General features: G+C 42.3%; 1 protein-coding gene across 1 annotated transcript; it reads right to left on the bottom strand.

The window, feature by feature from the left end:
• Positions 1 to 139: 139 nt before the first annotated feature.
• Positions 140 to 19524, bottom strand: CAV1 (caveolin 1). The gene is made up of 3 exons (XM_059847143.1): positions 19302 to 19524; positions 18396 to 18560; positions 140 to 2482 (listed from the first exon to the last, which is right to left on the bottom strand). The coding sequence occupies exons 1-3, from the start codon at positions 19329 to 19331 to the stop codon at positions 2141 to 2143; spliced, it is 537 nt and encodes a 178-aa protein (XP_059703126.1). The 5' UTR covers positions 19332 to 19524; the 3' UTR covers positions 140 to 2140.
• Between the last annotated feature and the right edge of the window lie 1561 nt (positions 19525 to 21085).

The raw sequence follows: 21085 nt of genomic DNA, 5'->3' as shown, positions 1-21085 counted from the left end.
CTCCCCTATTTCCATACATTAAATGCTAAGGCTAATGAGCTTTTATTAGGAAAAATCCTGTTTCTACTGGACTGACAAAGAAAGCTTTAACCAATTTTTGTCCACATGACTTTCAAGGAAAAAGAAGTCAGACAGGATCTACCATTAAGCATATTTTTATTGTAGTCTTTAATGTACATGCAGAATTTTTAAAAAAAGGTGTCAGTTATATCTGTAAGCTTATAACAATAATGTAAATGTTTGGATCAGCAATGTATTTGGATTAGGGACTAAGAAATCTAAGTGAACAGACATCTTTCAGGATATACAGTTTATATGGTAAATCAAGAAGGTTTTCTTTGGAGTGATTTTCTTCATAAAAAGATAAAATATTTCTTGTTTACAATCTTGGTTGTTTTTAATACTGAAAAAAATCTATAATAGTACACTCTTCATTATGTACACAGAAAAACATAAAACTATATCCATACCAGTGTCTGTTTTAAATGCAAATAGTAGTTAATAGCATTGTAAATTTTTGTGCACCCTCTCCCACCCCCATTTTCTCTCCCCCACCCCCACTTAAAAATGCAGCATTTCCTAAAGTTTTCAATGCTTTGGCAGAAACAGACTGGAAGGCACTTCCATGTTAGGTAAAGCAATATGTGAAATATCAGCACTAAATAAAAAAAGCTGTAGGTGTACCAGACAGCTCCATGTTCATCCCAAGGGATGAAGTTTGCACTCCTGCATGTCAAGAACTGGTTTGCTAGAGATTCCAGCTGGAGCAGGCTCAGACCCCAGCTTGGTTTACAATAAAGCTGATTAGCCTCACAACTATTTTTACAAATGCTTCATACAAACCAATGAGGATGCAGAGAGCATCTCTGAACACAGTACTATCATGAGGGCAAAAAGCTCTTGCAGGTCACAGCATCAGAACATGTCGCAAAGGCCCCGCTGCTGAGGCCTTCCACTTTGCAACATGCTAGTTTCACACAACACCCTCTGTTTAAGACTTCCTGATGTGGCAGTTCAGCTAAAAATGAACAAAGCAACACACAAATGTGAAGATTCTAAAGCATCTCTTGTGATAGATAAATTTAGACTCAGCAAAGCATCCTGAAAACGATCTGTGTGCTAGTGGCAGGCTGACCTCTGCTGATAGGGAAGTTTAGAAAGCTGTAGAAAAGTTTCTCGCAGGGACAGCTACTCCCTGGCCTCCTGTGGCTTTTTTGGCACTCCTTCATTTTCCTTTTAACTCAGGATTATCTCTGGCATACCTGCAGCATGAATTTATATTAATACTTTGCAAAAATACCCCAGATGCCAATGAGATAAGCACCTAAATGCTTGCTAAGGGATGTGCCATAAGTCACAGTCAGGAAAACATTTCTGTAATGACCAGTTTTAGCTCTCAACTGCAGTTTGTTTCTGCAGTCCTAGCAAAGGTTGAGAAATGACTGGATGCAAACTTCCAAGACAGAATGAGACAGAAAGGCACCGACCAAAGCTTTTACACATCAATGTCTCCAGCCTGACAAAATGTTAAATTTTCAGGACATATGCTAGTTCAGTAATATGTTTACTTAACTAATTTATCATACTGCACAAAATCTGACCACGACTGTAAATAGCTACAGTCAACTGACAGTCCAATTGAAAAAGAACATTCTGCTAAAACCTGCCAGCTGGTCACGTTCATTCTGCTGTGATAGCTCTGCGCTCTTTAGCCACAATAAAATGAATGGCTTTATACTGTTGGAAAGCATTTTTGTCATTCTTCAGTATCACTGTGGATTTATCTCACAAGGAATGAAGAGTAAGATAAAAAGGCATCCAACAACACTTCAATCTCTGAATTGAAGAGCCAGCAAAATAATATGCAGCTGGCATGGAAGAATAGCCCTTTAAGGTTAGTTTAAAATGCAGACCAAAGAGGGGGGAAAAAGGCAAAAGAAAAAAAAAAAAAAAAAGGCGAGTAATCCAGTAAGAATGAACAGTAGAAAAAGAAACTGAGCAAGTGATTCTTTGTTTTGGGCCAGTCCACCACCAGTTGCTGTATGTTGCTTTGGGAAACACAAAACTGGCACCAAAACACTCCAAAAAACACAAAACCTTCACCCCCTTCCTAGGCCGATGGCTCTCCTTGAATTGTCCCTCAGATCTCTTTCCGTACTGTGGCTCGGATGCTGCTGAACACTCTGCCTATGGCCTCAAAGAGCGGGTCGCAGAACGTGTGGATGCAGATGGAATAGACACGGCTAATGCACTGGATCTCAATCAGGTAGCTCCTTATGCACGGCACCACCGCCCAGATGTGCAGGAATGACAAAATGGCAAAGTAGATGCCCCAGATGAGAGCCATAGGAATACCAAAGATTGCTGACAATAAACGATAAAACCAGTATTTCGTTACAGTGAAGGTGGTAAAACTGGCCTTCCAAATCCCATCAAAGCTGTGTGTTCCCTCTGGCTCAGCAATCACATCTTCAAAATCGATCTGCAGCAAAGAACACAAAGTCAGGTCAGTCAGACATTCGCATCAAGGGTGTATTCCAGAAACACCTTTCCTGGAGAGCTATGGTCCCCTGCAAGAAAACACCAAGCACGTACTTCCTACACCCCCACGTGATTCAACCTATTATAACCCATGATCTAAGTCATGAATCTTCACTAATCTTTACCCAGTGACTGCCAAGGAGCCTCAATGATTAGCTCAAAATTAGACATCTAACTTCTACATGGTGTTTTCCACAAAACAAAATATGTTTTCCTAATCTCCTACAGCCCTAAGGTATGTAGTGTCCTTCTGGTCTACTTAAGGTACAAAACAGGTGAATAAAATCATATTTCATAGTTTTGACTATTCATTAATCCTTCAAAAAATCACCTAAGGAAGCAGTGCATTCCAACAGGCATATTTTCGCACTCTCTGTTGAAATACTGAGCTGTTCAGGAAGCTTAATTGTCATAACATTTCTATAAGAAAATTAACAGAATTGCAATGATGGTTCAGCTCCATGTCACACAGATGTGTTTGATATAACCCACAATACAGGATATTTAATTTAGTCAGCACAACCGATTGTATAGGCACTGCAAACAACAGGAAAGAGAACATCACAACACTACTCCTCTGCAAGGAAAGAAATGGCTGTTTAAGTCAGATGAAAGGAAAAAAAATTGCATTCCTGGGACTGGATCCCAAAGTGAGATAATAATGCTGCCAAAAGTGAAGATTTACAGGAGCAAGGTAAGTATGACATGGGCCAGCAGCCTCAGAAACTCAGGCAATTGTACCTTAGCATACTGGAATAAGTTGAATGTATATATACTCTATGTAGATACTGCTTACACTGTAAGAAAGTCTCACAATCACTTCTTTTAGTCTAAAATATACATAACAATCTAAAAGCACTTGTTCTTCTCTCCTGCTGAAACTTTTATCACCTCCAGACATAAGTTACTAGCAAAGGGACAAATATTATAATACCACAGGACTTTCCAGCTTCTTAGAGAAAAAAGATAATTGAAAGCAAAAGTGTACAGTCTAGGTGCAATCTATGTGAATGGCTGGTAAGTCCTTGAAAGGAAATTTCTGAATTACCAATGATATCCAACACCTTGAATGCATAACACCAGGCTGGCTTAATTGAACATACTCACATTACTCTCTCTGCCAGTGCTTCTCTCTAGATATCCTGCCATGCAAATTATAAACCTCAACTTTTTCTACTACTCTGAACTAGGTTCTAGTGATCTGAAAGTCATTCTTTGGGATGGATATTCATGGTCACCATTACCATCACACCTAAAGGGAGCATTTGAGTTGAAACATGATCTCCACAGAAACTTATGTCAGACTCTAGATTGGCAGATTAGATTTTCTTTTTAGAATACATAAGCAAGCAGACATACAATTTGCTCCTGCAGCTATTCAAAAGCAAACTTTTCATTGTAGCCACATCTCATGTTAGCTCGTTTTCAAGGTGAATGGGTGTCTTTTATCAAAATTTTCCTTGAAATCAGATAATAAAAATATCCATCTGATGGCAAAATCCAGGATGATGACAGTAAAAAAAAGCTGCTTCTCGAAAAATATTACTACATAAGGACTACATGGTTCAGCATAGCCCTCTTATTCTAAAACATCTGTAAATTTATTGCATGCTTCCCACCAGCTGATGCTGTAATCCTTGACAAAGGTAACACATCCGTCACAGAGGTTCAAAGCATTGAGGGCTAGTCAGTGTCGTGTCTAAAGGCTTTTCATTAATTTCAGTTGTAGTGGAAATACCATCTCGTATTATTTCAACTGGCTAAAAAGGGAAATATTAGATCCCATAAGGAAAAAAAAAATTGCATTGAGCTCCATCAGTCTTTTCATGGTTGCATCTTTTTTTTAGCCAAGTGAGACCTATTTTTATCAGAAATGCATTTTTTGGTAAGCAAAATGAAGCCATGGTTGAATGTAATTTTTTTTAGAATTTTTAAAAATATATAGTAAAATTAGCCCATAATTTGATTACTTTCAAAGTAATTAATTGCAATGAAATGGAAAATGGAAGCCAATAAACTCACTTGTTTCCAAATCAAACAGTAAACTTTCTGTAATTGTGATTCTCAGTAAACTAATATTTTTAGCCTGTTGTGTTCAAAAAAATGTCCATGGAGAGCTGGAGAGCTGACAGAAGAACCATGGCATATAACATTTCCAGATGGACAGCCCTGTGCTCTTTCCAGGAGATGATGCTAATATTAGAACATTTATGATATATCTTTGGTCAGGATTTCCCAGCTCAAGTCATACACTTTTGTACTACAAGTACTCAGGAACGAATCTGTCTGTGAGATAATAGCGATGTATTCACGACACCAGTAACTATCAAGAGGTTAGCTTCTTGGAGCAATTTCAACAGCTCCCAGAATGTTTCTAACAATGCAGAGAAGTAGAAGGGGTGACCCTGTAGGAATGGTAGCTGATGTCACTGCACTGTGTCTGCCCATTTCATTATTCCTCAAATTCCATTTCATATTACTCCAGTTTGAATAAGGGAACTTGTGAGTGAAAAGACAAAAATGGCTTGACAACTTAAACTCTTAGCTGAATACAGTGTTAAAATGAAGCTGTTATCTTCCCAAAAGCTGTAAGAACATTATGAAACATAAGAACATTATGTACATGCCAAGAAAGTACGCCTGGCACGTGAACCTCTGTGGTGCTGTCCAAAACTAGGATTACCTGCAGCAATGTCTAAATAAAGACAGGCAAGGAGTAGAGGTAATCTGGGCTCTTCTGCTCAAGTGCTAACACTGCCTGGGCAACACTATTTATTTCGCTCTTCAAGCAGTACAGATAAGTCCTTATGCTGCAGGAACTGAGCTATCACTCAGCTTCTTCCTGCACTAAACCACTCCCATGAAGAATCCTGATTTTAATTTGTAGGGACCAGGAACAGGTGACTGGATGCATTTTGCCTTGCTATAGATTACACTTACATCACTCAGATTACTCAGTCCCTCCTACTACTCTCTGGTTTTTAGTTCAGTAGCACTCACTGATGGTGAGTGTCATCAGACTGACAGAGGGTGTCCAACCAAAGTAAGTAAAGTAAAAATAGGACTGACAGGAGAAAGAGAAGTGCCCAGAAATATGATCCTACAGAAGAAAGACACTGCCATTTCAGGCAATGAATCTAACTGTCTTGCAAGTATAAGACAATAGTTTTATTGTTCTCAAGGTCACTTTTGTCAAAGCATCATGTGCATGCAGATCTGTGAACTCTTTTTATCTACATAAAGGTTTTCTTAGGTTGCACAGGTCTTGTTTAGTAGATTTAGTGTTCCTTGTGTAGTTTGTTCCTCCAGAGCTTTCAGGATGTGCTGTGAAATTACAGAGGCCGTTGCCAAGCTAGTGAAAATACATGCATGTTCACTTGCAACAGGAGAGAAGTACAGGAAATTTGGTTTGACCCTCTAAAGGATGCTATAACTCGCTCTAGCCTTCTGTTTGAGACCAAACTATTAAACACTATCAGCTCCTGCTCCAGGCCTACAATGCACTTCCTGACTTCAGCTATTCTTTGTTTCCTACTATTCAGTTTGGTAAAGCCAGTTTTTACATTGCTTGAAGCTTTTGTCTGATTCTGCTATGAGAATTAATGCAGCTTCTTTTGCTCTGCACTTGTTTATTAAACTCCTATCAGGAAACTGAGGGACCTGCTTTGATTCTAAAATAGATTTATTTACAAGAAAGGGAAATGGTATGGGATTTATTTACAAGATTTATTTACAAGAGCAGGAAAGTGTCTATTTAAAGATCAGAACTATTAATTAAAAAAGCTTAACAGTGTGGAGTTATCATCTGACTCAATAATATATGCTACATGTATGAAGTCAGTTGACCACTGACCTTGTCACTTCAAGTCCCTATGTATCAGAAGCTGGCTGGCTGAAAGGTATATTAAATGCCAGGCTCAAATCACCTACTTACCAGCTGTGCTTCTCAAAAGTTTGTTCTTTGAGGTTTGTAATATTCATAACATAAAAAAAAATACTGTGCTTGGTCGGTCAGAAAAAATAATAAATTATGAAGACCACCAGCATTAGGCTTTGACCTACATTTCTGTGACTGTAACTATCATAATTCACACCTTTGTGTGTGGTAGCTGCATGCTGCCACTGCGCTCACAGCATACAGTTCACATAGCCAGGCACCACCCCTATTCCACTCCAGAGGAACCCAAACAGGTACTGAGAATGCCTGAATTTTGGTGTGCTTTAATATCTCTTGGAGTCAGAAAGAGGAGGCCTAGATCCTTACTGCATCTCTATTGATTGATCACTAATATGTAAAGGCAACCAGAACACTTAAATATGCACACATCATGAAAAATGTGAACTGTCCCACTGATGTCAATATGCTTACACACTCTGCCAGACCAAGGCTAAAGTCTAGGCTGAATGTACACAGGAAAGAGTCATAAGCTAGTTTTCTTTGCATTTTTATGCCCAGAGTGCGGAAACTGTCTTTACTGCTTACCTGGGCTGCTTTTAAATACATTTTCCCTGATTCCAAGACCCTAAGTATAATATTGTTTCACTGTATTAAATCATGTCCCTGCAAGGCATGAGGCAGATTTGGTTTTTTTTTTTCTGTTGTAATAAATGCAATTTGTAAAATTGCCAAATATATTCAATTTTCTTTGAAGAAACATTAACATAAGAAAATGTATTAAATATCACAAAATGACAAGCCTTTCTATGGCATGGGTCACATTTGGGAGGTGATGTTAAGGACAGATGCAGCACTGTTCTTATTTTGGAGAAGGCTGTGGTATATATTATTAAAAATAAGAAAATGTGTGAGCATATGAGATTATTTTTACCTTAGCACTTCCACATAGTATTTGGAAGTAAAAAATTCCCAGTTACAGTGCCTGGAGAAGAAAGACATCACAGCAGCTGAAAAAAAAGTTAAGCAATAAACTCACAAGCCTTCTGTTAAATCACTGATGCCAGTTAGCATTTTTGTATTTCCTTGATCTTTTGGAATACCACATTACCACATATGATGCTTGTCCTGACTGCTGCCACAGTTCAACAGAAAATGATGAAAAAGTCTATACTCTTTCTACTGAATCTGCAGGAAAGAGGACAGGGAGTTGTTGGGACTTACAGGAGAAAGTTGCTCTTCTCTCTTCCCTCCCAGACACCCAAAGACTCATTCACCCTTTTAAGAGCACTGTGTTATCTCCATCTGGCAAACCTGCAGTTATGTAGGAAAGCTGGCACTTTGTTCCTGAACACATAGAGCTTCATGATTCCTAGATGTTCTGTTTCCTCACTAATCAAGCCTCAACAGCCAACATTAGGTGATCTCGGGTGTTTACTAAAGCAAAAACTCATTCTGTTCCACACTACTTATACAAACCTTGAGCTAAAGCATGGGTGACTAAAAAACGTGCACATCTAGGAGTGTTTTGTTCCCTCACAAGACAAGAAATCACCTTGAATCTTGGTATTGGTGGCAAGCATCTAACAAGGGAACCCCAAGAGTCCCTCCAGGCTGAGCTGCAGCATGATTAGGCTCTGCCTGTCAACCTCAAACTCTGTCTTCAGAGCACACTGTTCTTCTGGGGACTGGCCAGATCACAAGGCACAACAGTTGCTTCTTTGCAAAAGAATAAATAAAAAAGATGCCATGACTGCAGATGGCTAGGATCAGAGCTGTTGTGTAAGGCTTGTAGTGTAGAAAAATTACAAACAAGTATTTCCAAAGTGAATGAGAGCCTAAACAAGCAAGCAGAACTGTTGCACCCCAGTTATTTGCACAACCTGACCAATGAATTTGCTCTACCTTTCCTGTCTCCCTGTGCCTGCTTTCCACAGTATGGCAAGAAAAGTGTTCAGCTGGCAGATCTCTTAATGGAAACAGTGAATCTTTCCTGAGTGCTACAGAGTATGCCAGAAAAGCAAACAATGCTTTAACAAAAAAAGATATTCATGTTGGAAAGTAGAACTGAAGGACTGCACTCCTGTAGCCAGAGAAGAAAACCAGTCTGATTGGGAGTGACTTCTAGTGCATGCATAACAAATGCCCAAATGCATTATGAAAATGTGTAAATGATGCCCTGACTTAGAAAAGGAGGTGACTGCAGATCACCATTTCACAAACTGAAAATCATAGAAAAAAGAAAAAAAAATTTTTTTGCTTCTATTTACTGAGAGAACAATGTCCTGCTCCCTGCCTGTGCTGATTACAGACCAGAAAAGCCTTGCTGATGGTCTCTGTACCTACAGATGGGCAGGCTCACCAAAACCTGCTGAAGTACTCGTGAGGAAAACGCAGCTGATGCCACTGGGTCAGCACTGCAGCAACCAGCTGCTCCCAGAGATCTCCTCCTGAAGCACTTGCCTGTCCTGTTCCAATGCAGGCTGGCAGAAGGAAAGACAAGCAGTTTCAAGGAGAGATCTGCACTCTGCAGCACAGCAAAACTTCCTGTGCAGGTGGGGATACCACGTTGGCCAGTTTCTTGACAAATGTCTTGATGTTGTTGGAGTAAGCAGTCAGAAAATAAAATTACTGTTTTCCTCCCTGGAAACTGGGCGGCTGGGAGGTTATTGCAGCTTTCCCAAAGAAACTTAAGAAATTTTCTTTGTTTTTATTATTTGGTTCATGTTCCACAGTTCCTTGTTTGATACAGCTATTTTAGCAAAAAACCCCAGTACATTTATGTATATTCATGTATGTCTGTCCATCTGCATGTTTAAAGAAGTTGTGAAGTTTTGACTACATTAAACATAAAAGAAACTTTTTCTTTTATTTCACTGGTGCCTGGAGTTAAACTGAATCCAAAAGCCTTAATAAAAGACATTGTGTAAACTGATTTTAAATTTTAAATTATATTTAATAAACATAAATATTACAGATTTCTATTTTATTATGCTTATATACTATTAAAGTAATACACTGCTATTAAGCATAAGTTTTTAGAACTTGGTCTAACTTTACCATTCCTAAATTTAGGCACTAATGGGAAGTGGAAATGTAGTGACCTCAGACTCTTTAGTAGTGCAGGGAGAGACAGTGATCCTTGGAGGTTGTTTTAGACCTGGAAACCACTTTTTTCTCTTTATAGTTTGTAAAGGGAGCCTAAGGAGAGGAGACTCTCGATTACATATACTATCAATAAACACACTCCTGTTAGCTGCTGCCATTCTTTTTTGCAAATCTGTATAACTTGTTTTCATCTTTTCCCCTCATTTCTACCTGAACCATGCTTATTGCTGACAGTGAGTGTGCAGTGATGCCCAGCTGCCTCTCTTTTCCTTTAAAAAGAAACTTGACCCTGCATTAGTACTGTTAGAATGTTGTCTTTCTTATGGAAGAGCTTAAGTTACTGATCCTTAAATATAATGTATTTCTTTAGTATTTCATAAAAATCAAGACATTTTATAGTTCTGCTCCTGTCATTAACTGCATGAGAACAGCAATGGGACTGAGTGCAAGTTTGCTGATGACACCAAGCTGTGTGGTGAGGCTGACACACTGGAGGAGAGGGATGCCTTGAGAGGCTTGAGAGTTAGGCACCTGTGAGCCTCATGAAATTCAACAAGGCCAAGTGAAAGGTCCTACACCTGGATCAGGGCAGTCCCAAGTGCAAATACTGGTGGTAACTGTGTGGTAACTAGACTGAGAGCAGCCCTGCAGAGAAGGACGTGGAGATTTTGGCTGATGAGCTGCTCAATACGATCTGGCTTGCAGCTCAGAAAGCTGACAGCACCCTGGGCTGCATCAAAAGAAACTGGCTGAGGAAGGTGATGCTCCCACTCTGCTCCCATGAGACCCCACCTGGAGTACTGTGTCCAGCTCTGGGGCCTCCAAGATGAGAACATGGGCCTGTTGGAGCAAGTCCAGAGGAGAGCCAAAAAGATGATTAGAGGGCTGGAGCACACCCTCTGTGAAGACAGGCTGAGACACTTGTGGTTGTTCAGTCTGGAGAAAAGAAGGTTCTTGGAGTAGTAAATAAAGTGGGATATAGAGGGACTTTTTACAAGGGCATGTGGTGACAGGACAAGGGGGAATGTCTTTGAACTGAAACAGAGTAGGTTTAGATTAGATTTGAGGAAGAAATTCCTAGGAGAGGCACTGGAATAGGTTTTCCAGAGAAGCTGTGGATGCTCCATCCCTGGAAGTGTTCAAGGCCAGGATGAGGGGGCTTTGAGCAACCTGACCTAGTGAGTGGCATCCCAGCCCATGGCAGGGGCTGAAGCTGGATGATCTTTAAGGTCCCTTCCAATCCAAACCTTTCTATGATACATGGGCATGGACTTCATAAAACAGTTGATGATTTTATGGCTGAGCTCTATGGGAGATAGATCCCTGATCTTGAGGAGAACTGATTATTTTTTGTAGCATCTGCTTGAATTCCAAGAAGGGATTTCAAAGTTGAAAGAGGAAATGTTGCAATCCATCTATGAGGCTCCCTTAGGCTTTTTTGGAACTCAGAATATAAATTCAGCACAGCAGGAGATTGGACAGAGAATGTGATGCTTTCACCTTCAGCTGTGAGAATGTCTTCTCACTTCTTATCTATGAAGTTGAATTTATCAGTTCCTATTTGTTTAACTACAAGCAAACTCTACCCTTGTATAGCCCCACTAACATCTAGAGCAGTGCTCCTACATCTTGAATAAAATCACATTTTATCAATCCATGAGCTCATTAAAATGGGACAGTGGCACTGAAATTATTTTTCTTTTGATGGCTAATCTGGTAACAATTTCTGACAAGAATGATATTGCATAAAGTTCAAATTTTTTGAAAGCTTTTCAATTTTTTTTTTTAAATTTAAAAAAAAATTTAAAATTTTTTTTTGAATCAAAAGACATTTTCCTAAGAAATCGGTCATGAAAATATAAAGAGACTAATGGCATGAAACCTGCCTCCCCAGTAAACCAAATGTTATTAAATGGCATAATTTATCTTTCATGTTCAAAATAAGCAACCCTTTTAAAGTCCAAGATGGGTTTTATAACTGTCATTTGTCTAGAAAACAAATGTGGTAGTATGGTAGTTCTGGATCAAAAAGCTCAGAAAATCAGTTACTGATTTTCACCAGACTTCATCCTGGTGTCTATGAGAAGGGTATTTGAGAGCTGTGGGAAATACAAACTTATCTTAGTTTAGAACTATATCTGTCTTCAGTTTTCCAGAGATCATAAGTGTTTCAGAATCACCCAAGTTCATTTGTATTTTCTTCTTTCTGTTGCCTAAAATACAACCAATATAAAATTTCCTCACTGGGGACCTCATTGGTAGACCATTCTACTGTACACAATTATCCCTTTTACCCGTGGAGAGTTTTGCATTTCAATATTCATTGTTTGTTTGTTTTAGATATCCATGCATGAAGACAGTGTTTCTATCCTCATAGTGGGCTAAAAATTCTACAATTAATTTAAATTGCTCTTAATATTTTCTAATATATGATTGTTGAAATCAGAATTGAAAAGTATTTGCCTCTTTTGAATCTGAGATAGTGTCCAATAAATTCTAACAAAAGAAACAGCCATGGTGAATCATTTGTTCTGTCCCCATGGCCATCAAATTTTTCTATGGAGTTATGAGTCATGTTCATCATGCCAAGCAAGAGGACTGTGCATAAGGCTTTAATAATACCAGGAGTTTAAATGTGAACAGTTTTTAGAGAAAGAAGCTTTCATTAGAACAGATGCCATTATTAGCTGTACTCTTATGGACATTCAGAAATTCCATGTCTAAGAACTCCTAATTAATGTGCAAGAAAATTACTTTTCAGAACTCTTAAAACCTCGCTCAGACCCTGTATAAACTGGCATTCATAATGACTCAAGTCTTTAATCTCATACTTCTAGACTAGCCTTGGAAGAAATGTTTGAAACAGAATTGAATCATGTGGTCAGCCAATGTCAAACATTTGACTTTGCTAGCATTTTAAATCTAAACCCCATAGCCTGTTAATAGGACACAGCATTACAGAACCATTTCATTGAATTAATTGTTTTGCACCAGTAAGGTGTCATGTCTAAACTACAAGTATCAGGAGTTGAGACAAGCATGCCCTCTGAGATCACTGCTTCTCCTGTCCTGTGGTTAAATGCTTTGAATCTGCCTCCAGAGGCATCGCACTTTGGTCACTGCCAATAGCAAGAGCCCAGGTGACAAACTTGGATTAGAACACATACACACACATGTATTCATGTATCTATGTATTTATATCGATGTTTTTAAGCTTAAACATTTATCTATGTTTTCATGACTTTTAACAATTTCTAAAAACAAAGAAAAAGGGCCTGCATTAAATTTCACTTAATTACTTATTTTAGAAATAGCACCTGATTCAGTTCTGCTTTTCTCTCCTTTTACTATGTTAAAGAGCAGAACTGTGTTGCTCTCAGGTTGACACTTGTCACATCTGAGTGACAGCCCACCTTAGGTCTCCCATTCAAAAAGAGCATGGGGTGACACCTGCTTTCCTTCCAGGAGATTTTCAGGTGTGGGAATGGGAAGTTCTCTGACCAGTCACCTCTCTGTGCATCTTACACTGTGCTCAGTACAACAGGGAGGGACCTTAATGATGAAAAATTGCATAAAATGCAAACTGATTTTGAAAAACCGTCTTTTTATTATAAGGCAGAAATTTTAAATAGCTTTAAAAGCATGCCTGAGTAATACTTTCCTCCCTAATGAGTACGTAAGGGTATTACAGTGTTTGTCAACATCTGACTAAAAATTCCAGATTTTTCCTTGCAGTAAACTGAATTGCCCTCAACTGCATTAGTTTTAAGTGGAAGGCATGAATACTTAACTTTTTAAAACTTGGTACAAAAGCTCTGCATCCTCACATCTGTAGCCAAGTACTAGATTTTTTTTTTTTTCCAGAGCAAAAAGGACTCCTATACAACCAACAGCAGATAGACACCACTTGTTTAAAACAAAATAATTATTATGTTCTAGATGGTAGACCAACCACAGGCCTTTCTTCCTGGCACATCACTGTAGGAAAAAATGGTAAGCTGGCTGCAGATGTGACTGCACAGTTGGTCCTCACTAGTAAAAGTGAGGATTAGACTTTGTAGGGTTGGCTGCAAGGTCTGTCTCCAGTCTCAGCAAGGAGCAAGGAAGTTAGTGAGGAGAGTAATCTGTAGGAGAGCTGGCTCCCTCCTCTGTGTTTTCCAAATTCAGTAAACTCTGTGCAGACTTGACCACAGATACGTGGAGAAGGTTTGAACTCTAAAACTCGAAGGCTGCAATTTAGCCGTACTCTGAAAAACACAAATACTGTGTTGGGAAACGAGAAGAGCAAAGCCTGAACTTCAGGCACCTTCATGTGAGTCCTGGGTCATTGGGGAATGAATGAGAGAAAAAAGAAATAAGCTTTCCACCCTGTTTGTTGTGTCTCATCACAAATAAAACCTGCGGGACACAAGTCCAAGAGCAGAACTGTCTGGTGAAGGACATATGAAACAGATAAAAACACCTGTATAATCACCAGCATGACTCCTGGAGAGCTCCTACATGCACAGAGGCTGTTTCTCCCTTACTAGATTCCCTCCTTGCCCCCTGCCTGAGTAGCCACCTTCACAAGCCAGTGCCTGAAAGAAGGGAACCACTACTGCACATTCTCCCACTGTCTAGGTGATGTATGAGGACAGTTGTGTGAGGAAGAAAATCTTTCCTTTCTGATCTCCACTGAAAAAATTGGGAAAAAAAAGGAAGTTCTGGTGATTTTTACTAGTTTGTGCTTCCTCCTGTTCAGAGCTGTTACTTCCACTGTCTGCATACCTCAGGTTCCATAAGGCCTTGTTCACATCCCTCTCTGAACAGAAATCCAGCCATTTGCCCCGTTTCTCTGAAAACCTCCCAGCACTAAGCTTCCACTTGGTAGGTAATTCAAAGAAAAACCATAAGCAAAGTCACCAGCAGCTTCGATGCAAAGTTGCTCTATGTGTCTAGTTTTCATAAAAGGATCTTGACTGTGTTTCTGGCCCTTGCCTGGATCCTAATCCTAAAGCTGCCTGCACCACACATCTGCTGCAGGGGAGGCTGGGCAGATGCTCCGCGCTGCAAATCAAGGGAACGTGTCTCTTGCTTCTCACAAGAGAAGGTTATTTTTAAAATGTGCTATGGGAAGTATTTGAATACAGACAACACTGAGGCCTTTTAGAGAGCTGCTTACAGAGCAGATTCCTCATTCTCTGTCTAATCATTTCTATTTCATGGCTGACTGATTTGTCCCCAGTTTCCATGCTGTTGTGCCTCATAGTCAAGAAATGCATAAAATAGTGGGTAAAAAGCATAAAGTTTTGAATCTAGAAAAGTGCAACGGCTTTAAACAAAATTGAGCTCAGCCTGAGCCATACTTCTGGCATTACAGGACTCCTACATTTTGTTTTCCTCTGACTTTCAGTACTTAAGGCTGGGGTTTCCTTCAGTTAAACATTCTGCCTGGAAGTTTTACAGTCAAAGTAAGATGCATGTCAGAAGGGGACTACAGACTGATGGCTGAGGCAGGAACTGAATCTCTGTATTTTCACCCCAGTCCAAGCCTGTCCCCTAGGTACTGGGTGTGAATTTTATTGCTACGTCTAATAGACTGAATCTGAACCCTGTGGTCCATATAAATGCTAATTGAGGCAAAAATCCTCTCTCTACTCTGCAGGTTGGTCTATCTATAAAATACTTAAAATAAAAGTTATTCTTATTTATCCTTGTAACAAAACAGAAAACGTTAATTTACAATGCCATTTTGTACCCATACTGCTGTTTTTATGATGTAAAATGGATCCTGTCTGCTTTACACTAAATTCATTTTGGTATATTCCTATGTCTTGATGTGACTGTCTTCACTACCAGAAGTTCACTTGCTGACATAGAGGCAGTACTTGTATTCTGGCTGTTTGCAGTTTTTCAGTGAATGTGTTGAACCACAATTACTTCAAAATGACAAACTGAAAAGCTTATTTTTTCCATCCTATACTTATTATTCCCCAAGTTTATTTTAGAAGACGGAATGTAACAAACTTCCTTAATCCTTGTCTCTGTGGGAGGCAGAGAGGGCAGGATAGGCTTTGTAGGTTTCAGCTTCTTTTAAGCCCATCATGGTTTTATTTCTGTCAGTGGTCTCTTTTCCGATCAGGGTCTTTCTTTCATTAGGTTAGGTTGTGGACACCAGAATTCTGACTTGCTTGGGAGCAATGACTCATCCTCAGAAGGCTTGGTTGCTTTGGGGACTTCTCCTGTTGACATACGCAATAAACTGTGATGCAGTGCTGTTCATGAGCTCTGGCATTCCCTGTCTACTCAGCTGCTCCTCCATGGGTAGAAGAAAAAAAGAATTGCTCTCTCCTCTTTAAAATCATCCATTTTCAAGGCAGTTTTGTACTATTAGGTACACAGATGTTTTTTTCTAAACAAATAATAATTATATGCCTTTTCATTTTTATATGCTCCTTAAAAATACAGGCTGCTGTGATAATTCTTAGCATGGATCCAGCTATATGACCATGGCTTTTCATATTCAGCACCTTCAAATTGTGTTGAAGTCTGGAACTTGAATTTATTCAAGACCTTATTAAATTGTCCGCACATAGCATGAACCATTTTACAGATACACATTCAGGATCCAGAGTTCACCTCTTGATTCTCTGGAAACAATACAGTATTTCTCTTTTTCAATAACAATCCTCATTACAACAAACATGGTGAATCGCACACACGCTGACACTGCTGGCGACTAAGCAAGCCAGCTAGTGGCTTAGTCACCCACTAGGACTGGGCAGCTCCCATTTTTCCTAGGGTCTGACAAACCCAGATGACAGCACCCTCAGTTTTCACATTGCAGTAGTGTATTCCCCTCTTCATTTTCCAGGCTGCAGTGTGATCTGAGAAATGCTTGTTAGGCCTTGGTTTTTGAAACAACACCTGGGCTCAGCTCTTTTCAAGCTTACCAAAACCACTGTCTGCTCCCAGGAAATGCTAAAAAGCTGCTGTTTTCCTTATGACCACCCTTGGAAAAGATTCCTCCTGCTTGAATGGCACAACATTCGTGTTCTCACACCATCAGAGAAAGTGCCGACCCAAACTGTGGCCAGGATGAAACACTGTTATGACTAAAGCCTGCTCTCTTGCAAGCCTATAAACAGCAGTCCAAAATGGGGCCCTTTGTGCTCTCCTGGGCTGCAGCAAGCTTCCAGCAGCAAGCTCCCTCTGAGCGAGATGCCTCTCAGAGCCACTGAAACAAGCTGTATCCTGAGCCAATATGCAGACTCCTCAAGGCCCAATCCTTTGCCCATTGGGAAGTGCAAAGCATCCAAAGTGATTATTTAATTGATCTCTGGGGGGAATTTCTCGCAGGCACCTTGCTTACACTGACTCTTCCTGTCTGTGTGCGTGCCTCTGCGCATGTGCTACAGCAAATCTGAGAGAAATACTGATTTCTTAGATGTCTAAGTGCCTTGAATATCTTAGTAAGTTAGGCTAGTGAGTAAGGTTAAGTTATAGTTATAAACTTACTGAAATGCTGTTAGGTATTGTTCTTTTGCTAAGTTGTTACACATAAGTTATAAGCCAAGTTAAGCGTTGCTAAGTGTTGTTCTTCTGACGAGTTGCTAACTTCAAAGTTATAAATTAGGTTAAATGTTCTTCAGTGTTATTCTCAGTAAATTGCTAAGGTTAGGTTAAGTCATAAATTAAATTTAAGCTGTAAGTCAGGTATAAGAGTTCTTCCTATGTTAAATTGCCAGGCTTAAGGTATAAGTTAAGTACTGTTAAGTTGGAGTGTTGTTAAGCTTTCAGGCCCTGTTTCTTTTTTATCCTTGCCTGCACTGTCTTTTGTCACACGCACACACCTAAGCACACACACACACACCCCCCTAGATAGTTCTCAGTTTGTTTCTGTTTGGATTGCCTGGATTTTGTTTGGTTGTGTTGTTGCTTGTTTCCCCTTGTTGTACCTTGGCTGTCCTGTAAGTAGTAGAGTGAATCATGCCAATGAACTTGTCATGCTTTACCACTTAATATTAAATCTGGCTTTTGCCCATACCCTTGCCAATGATTTTTTAAGTGATCTCAAACACTCTCGTTCGTAACACATGTGGATTGTGCAAATTTGTCTGTATAAATTCTTTTTCTACAAGAAAACCTATCTCTATGATATTTCTGACCAAAGTGACTTCAAGCAAAAATCTCCATCGACCCTGACCTGCCAAAACAGTCAAACTGATTTATAAACCCAAACGAAAAATCTAGACAAGGGCGCAGTATGATTTTGCTTAGCTTATCATCTTTTGAAGGAAGGAAAAGCACCAAAGAGAACAAAACAGAACAAGGACACAAATCCAACCGCCACCAAAATCTCTGATTTTGCACCCGCCAGGCTTAGTGAGGGCGATCTGGCTTGTGACATCTCCCCGCCCTGCCTCTGTGCGTGCCTCGGGGAAGGAAAATCCTTCCGACGGTGTTACACAAGGTCACGCACTCATCGTCCCGGTCCCCGGCCCCGGGCGGGACGTCCCGGCTGCAGAGCGGGCTGCGGGCACACAGCGCGGCGGGACCTCCGCCCGGCTGCGGCGAGCCCAGCCCGGGGCGCCCCGCGGGACAGCGCGGCCAGCCCGAGACAGGGCCAGCCCGCTCCGCACCCGAGCCAGGAGCTCCGCAGGGCTGCCCTGGCCGCTGCCCGCCTCTCTCCTGCCCACTCCGCCTTTTCTTTAAAAAAGCACCAAAAAACCGATCAGCCCCTGGCCCGTTCCCTCCTGCAGCAGGTGGAGGGATGTGGTTTGCGGGCATCAACCGCCCTGACAGTGCCCGCGTATCCTGCCTCGGCAGGACTTGGTATCGCCCCCCGCGACGCCCCGCCTCGGCCCCTCACCTTAACCACATCGTCGTTGAGGTGCTTGGGGTCTCGGTTGACCAGGTCGATCTCTTTGGTGTGCACGTCGTGCACCGCCTTTTCGCTCAGCTCATCTGCCATCATCTTGTTGTTGGGCTTGTAGATGTTGCCCTGCTCCCGGACGGGCGCCGTGTACAGAAAACCCTGCGGGGAGCGCGGGCGGGAGGGGAGAGCCCAGTGAGGAGGGGAGGGCAGTGCAGGGCCGGTCCGCGCCGCGCAGGAGGGCGGGCTGGGGAGGCGGCCCCGGGTCCCGCGGGCAGCGGGATCCAGGCTGCGGGGCGGCCCTCGCCCGGCTATTTAACCGCGGCCGCGGGGCGCACACCACACCCCCGCCGTGCCAGGCGCCGGCTCCCGCTCCCGCCGCCAGGCGGCCCCGGCCCCGCGTTGCCCCAGGGCGGAGCGAGTGGCCCCTCGGCGGGGTGGGCGCTGGCGTGGCCCCGCGGGCACGGCAGGGTGCGTCCGGGACTCCCCGCGCAGCGCCTTCCCCATACCGCCCTCGCTGCGCTGCCCGCGCCCTACCGCCCCCGCTGCGCCTACCTGAGCACGGTGCCTGCACCGCCCTGCCCTCACTATACTTGCCCCCTCCCTATGCCGCCCTTCATGCAGGGCCATCACCGTACCCTCTCCATCCCGGTGCTCTCGTTGTAGAGCTCTCCACACACCGCTCTTCCGCACGGCAGCCAGCAGCCCCCTTCCACGCGCCCCGCCGGGGACGAGCGCCCCGGCTCCCCCTGACCCTCTGTCCCTGCCCGCAGGTGCCCGGCCGTCCGCCCTCCTGCCGCCCCTCGCCCCGCTCCTCCGGCAGCTCAGGGGGTTGGGGGCCCGAGCCGCTGCAGGTAGCCGGCGGCGGGGCAGCATCCCGGCCCCATGCCCCACTGGTCCTACCTCCGAGTCTACGTATTTGGTGCCGGACATGCTGCCGCGGGCTGCTGACGGCTCTGCCGCGAGTTACTTCGCCCTGTGACTTGTAGGACCTGAGGCAGAAAGATTCCGCTCTGCGGAGCGGCCGGGGGAGGTAGCTGCGAGGAGAGGGCTGGCCGCTGGCCAGGGCGGCTCCCTGCCTCCGGCTGGGGTGGATGACAGCGGCGGTACGGCCCCGCACATGGCAAGGGCGGCCGGGAACCGCCGGGGGTGGGAGGGGAAAATAGCCCTGCCCCGGCAACCTGGGAGCTGGCGGACCCGGTCCCGGATGCTTGTGCCACGCCGTGCGGAGACAGGGACTCGGCAGGAAAAGGGACAGGGTCCCGTCCTCGTCGAGCACCCTGTCCCTGCTGCCCACGACCCCCGTCAGTGGGTCCCTGCCGCTGGGTACCGGGGCGACAATGGCTGCATGCGGCAGAGCCACCTGGGCAAGATGGGGGGAGTGGGGGCAAGGAAGCAGTGAGGAGATGGAAAACTATGGAAAACTTCAGTTGTGTTCGGCGTCCAGAGCGAGCGAGGCGTTGCCGGGCTCCCCCCCTCCCGGCATCGACAATAGTTTACACAGAAGCATCGCTGCTCCAGGAACAATTGTGGAAACTTGGATATCCTTGGGATGAAGAAAAAGAGATTTTTCTCAACTGGTTCATTTCAAAACTATGCAAATATTTAACAGTTCTGCACTTTAACACTGCTCTATTTTTCCTGAGAGGAGATTGATCCATGCGGGTCTGCCATGCATATTAACCACTGGGATTAACTTTTAAAGGGGAATGGTGTGACACCATCTTGCCATGCTCTGTTCTCAAGGTTTTTTGTAAGCTCAGGGGCATATGTAGGTGTAAACTGTATAAATATAAAAATTCATCACCGTATTCAAGACGGCTCAGGTTAGGGTTGCAGCATCACTATACATTTAAAACATGTGAATTTCACTTTTTTGTGTGCATGTGTTTGCAGCCATTAGTTTTGTGTTAGGAAATCAGACTATGGTGAAAGATTTATAACATTAACAGAAAAATTGTGACCTTAGTGTTATGCCATTTAGCACAGAATTGCCGCAGCAGAAGGAGAAAATTCCTAACTACAGTATATTTGGCTTTGGTGCTTCAGCAGAGAAATGACCTCGAAGAAGCCCCTGGCTAAGATGGCTGTAGGTGGCACAGATGTAAATAACTGCACCTGTTGAAAATGCACAAGGACATGTATGGCTGATACAGCGGTGAACAGTCTACTTTCTTTACTTTATATTGCTTGTAAACTTTAGAACAAATGCCTTGGGTGGAAGATTTCCAACTTTCCAAGTTAGTTGTAATTTTTAAAAGTAAGATTTTTACTGATGCAATAATTCACTTAAGCCATCATTAGAATATTTTTGCCTGTCCAAGCTTTTGAGTGTGAATATGGAGCCAAATGAATGTAACAAAGGACACAGACTGCAGTTTTTCTGTCCAACTGAAAAAACCTGCAAGACAGTTCTTTGTTTTTATATCTAGGAAAATTTTTGAATTAGTCACTGTCCTCCACATGAATCAGAACATTTTGATCCATCATTCAATATGACTCTGTATCTCAAGAATTACTTTTAAAAAAGAGAAATAAGAGAGATACTTGTCAATTTGAAATGCTGAATTGATCCTCGAATAGTTTTTTCAGAACCGCAGTCCCCTTTAAAAAATATTTCTGAATCACACAACACTACTGCAGCTAGAATAATATCATAAAGTAGTAGAATTTAAAAGTTTTATGAG

The sequence above is a fragment of the Haemorhous mexicanus genome, chromosome 5 (genome assembly GCF_027477595.1).
Source record: "Haemorhous mexicanus isolate bHaeMex1 chromosome 5, bHaeMex1.pri, whole genome shotgun sequence".
Taxonomy (NCBI): domain Eukaryota; kingdom Metazoa; phylum Chordata; class Aves; order Passeriformes; family Fringillidae; genus Haemorhous; species Haemorhous mexicanus.
The sequence above is the reverse complement of the archived record's forward strand: the minus strand, read 5'-3'. Positions and strand labels throughout refer to the sequence as shown.

Excerpts from the sequence above, each read along its gene's own strand:
- CAV1 (XM_059847143.1), bottom strand. The coding sequence starts at position 19,331 with ATGTCCGGCACCAAATACGTAGACTCGGAG. Across the intron at positions 18,561-19,301 it reads CCAAATACGTAGACTCGGAG|GGTTTTCTGTACACGGCGCC; the intron begins GTAGGACCAGTG and ends CGCTCCCCGCAG. Across the intron at positions 2,483-18,395 it reads TCAACGACGATGTGGTTAAG|ATCGATTTTGAAGATGTGAT; the intron begins GTGAGGGGCCGA and ends TCTTTGCTGCAG.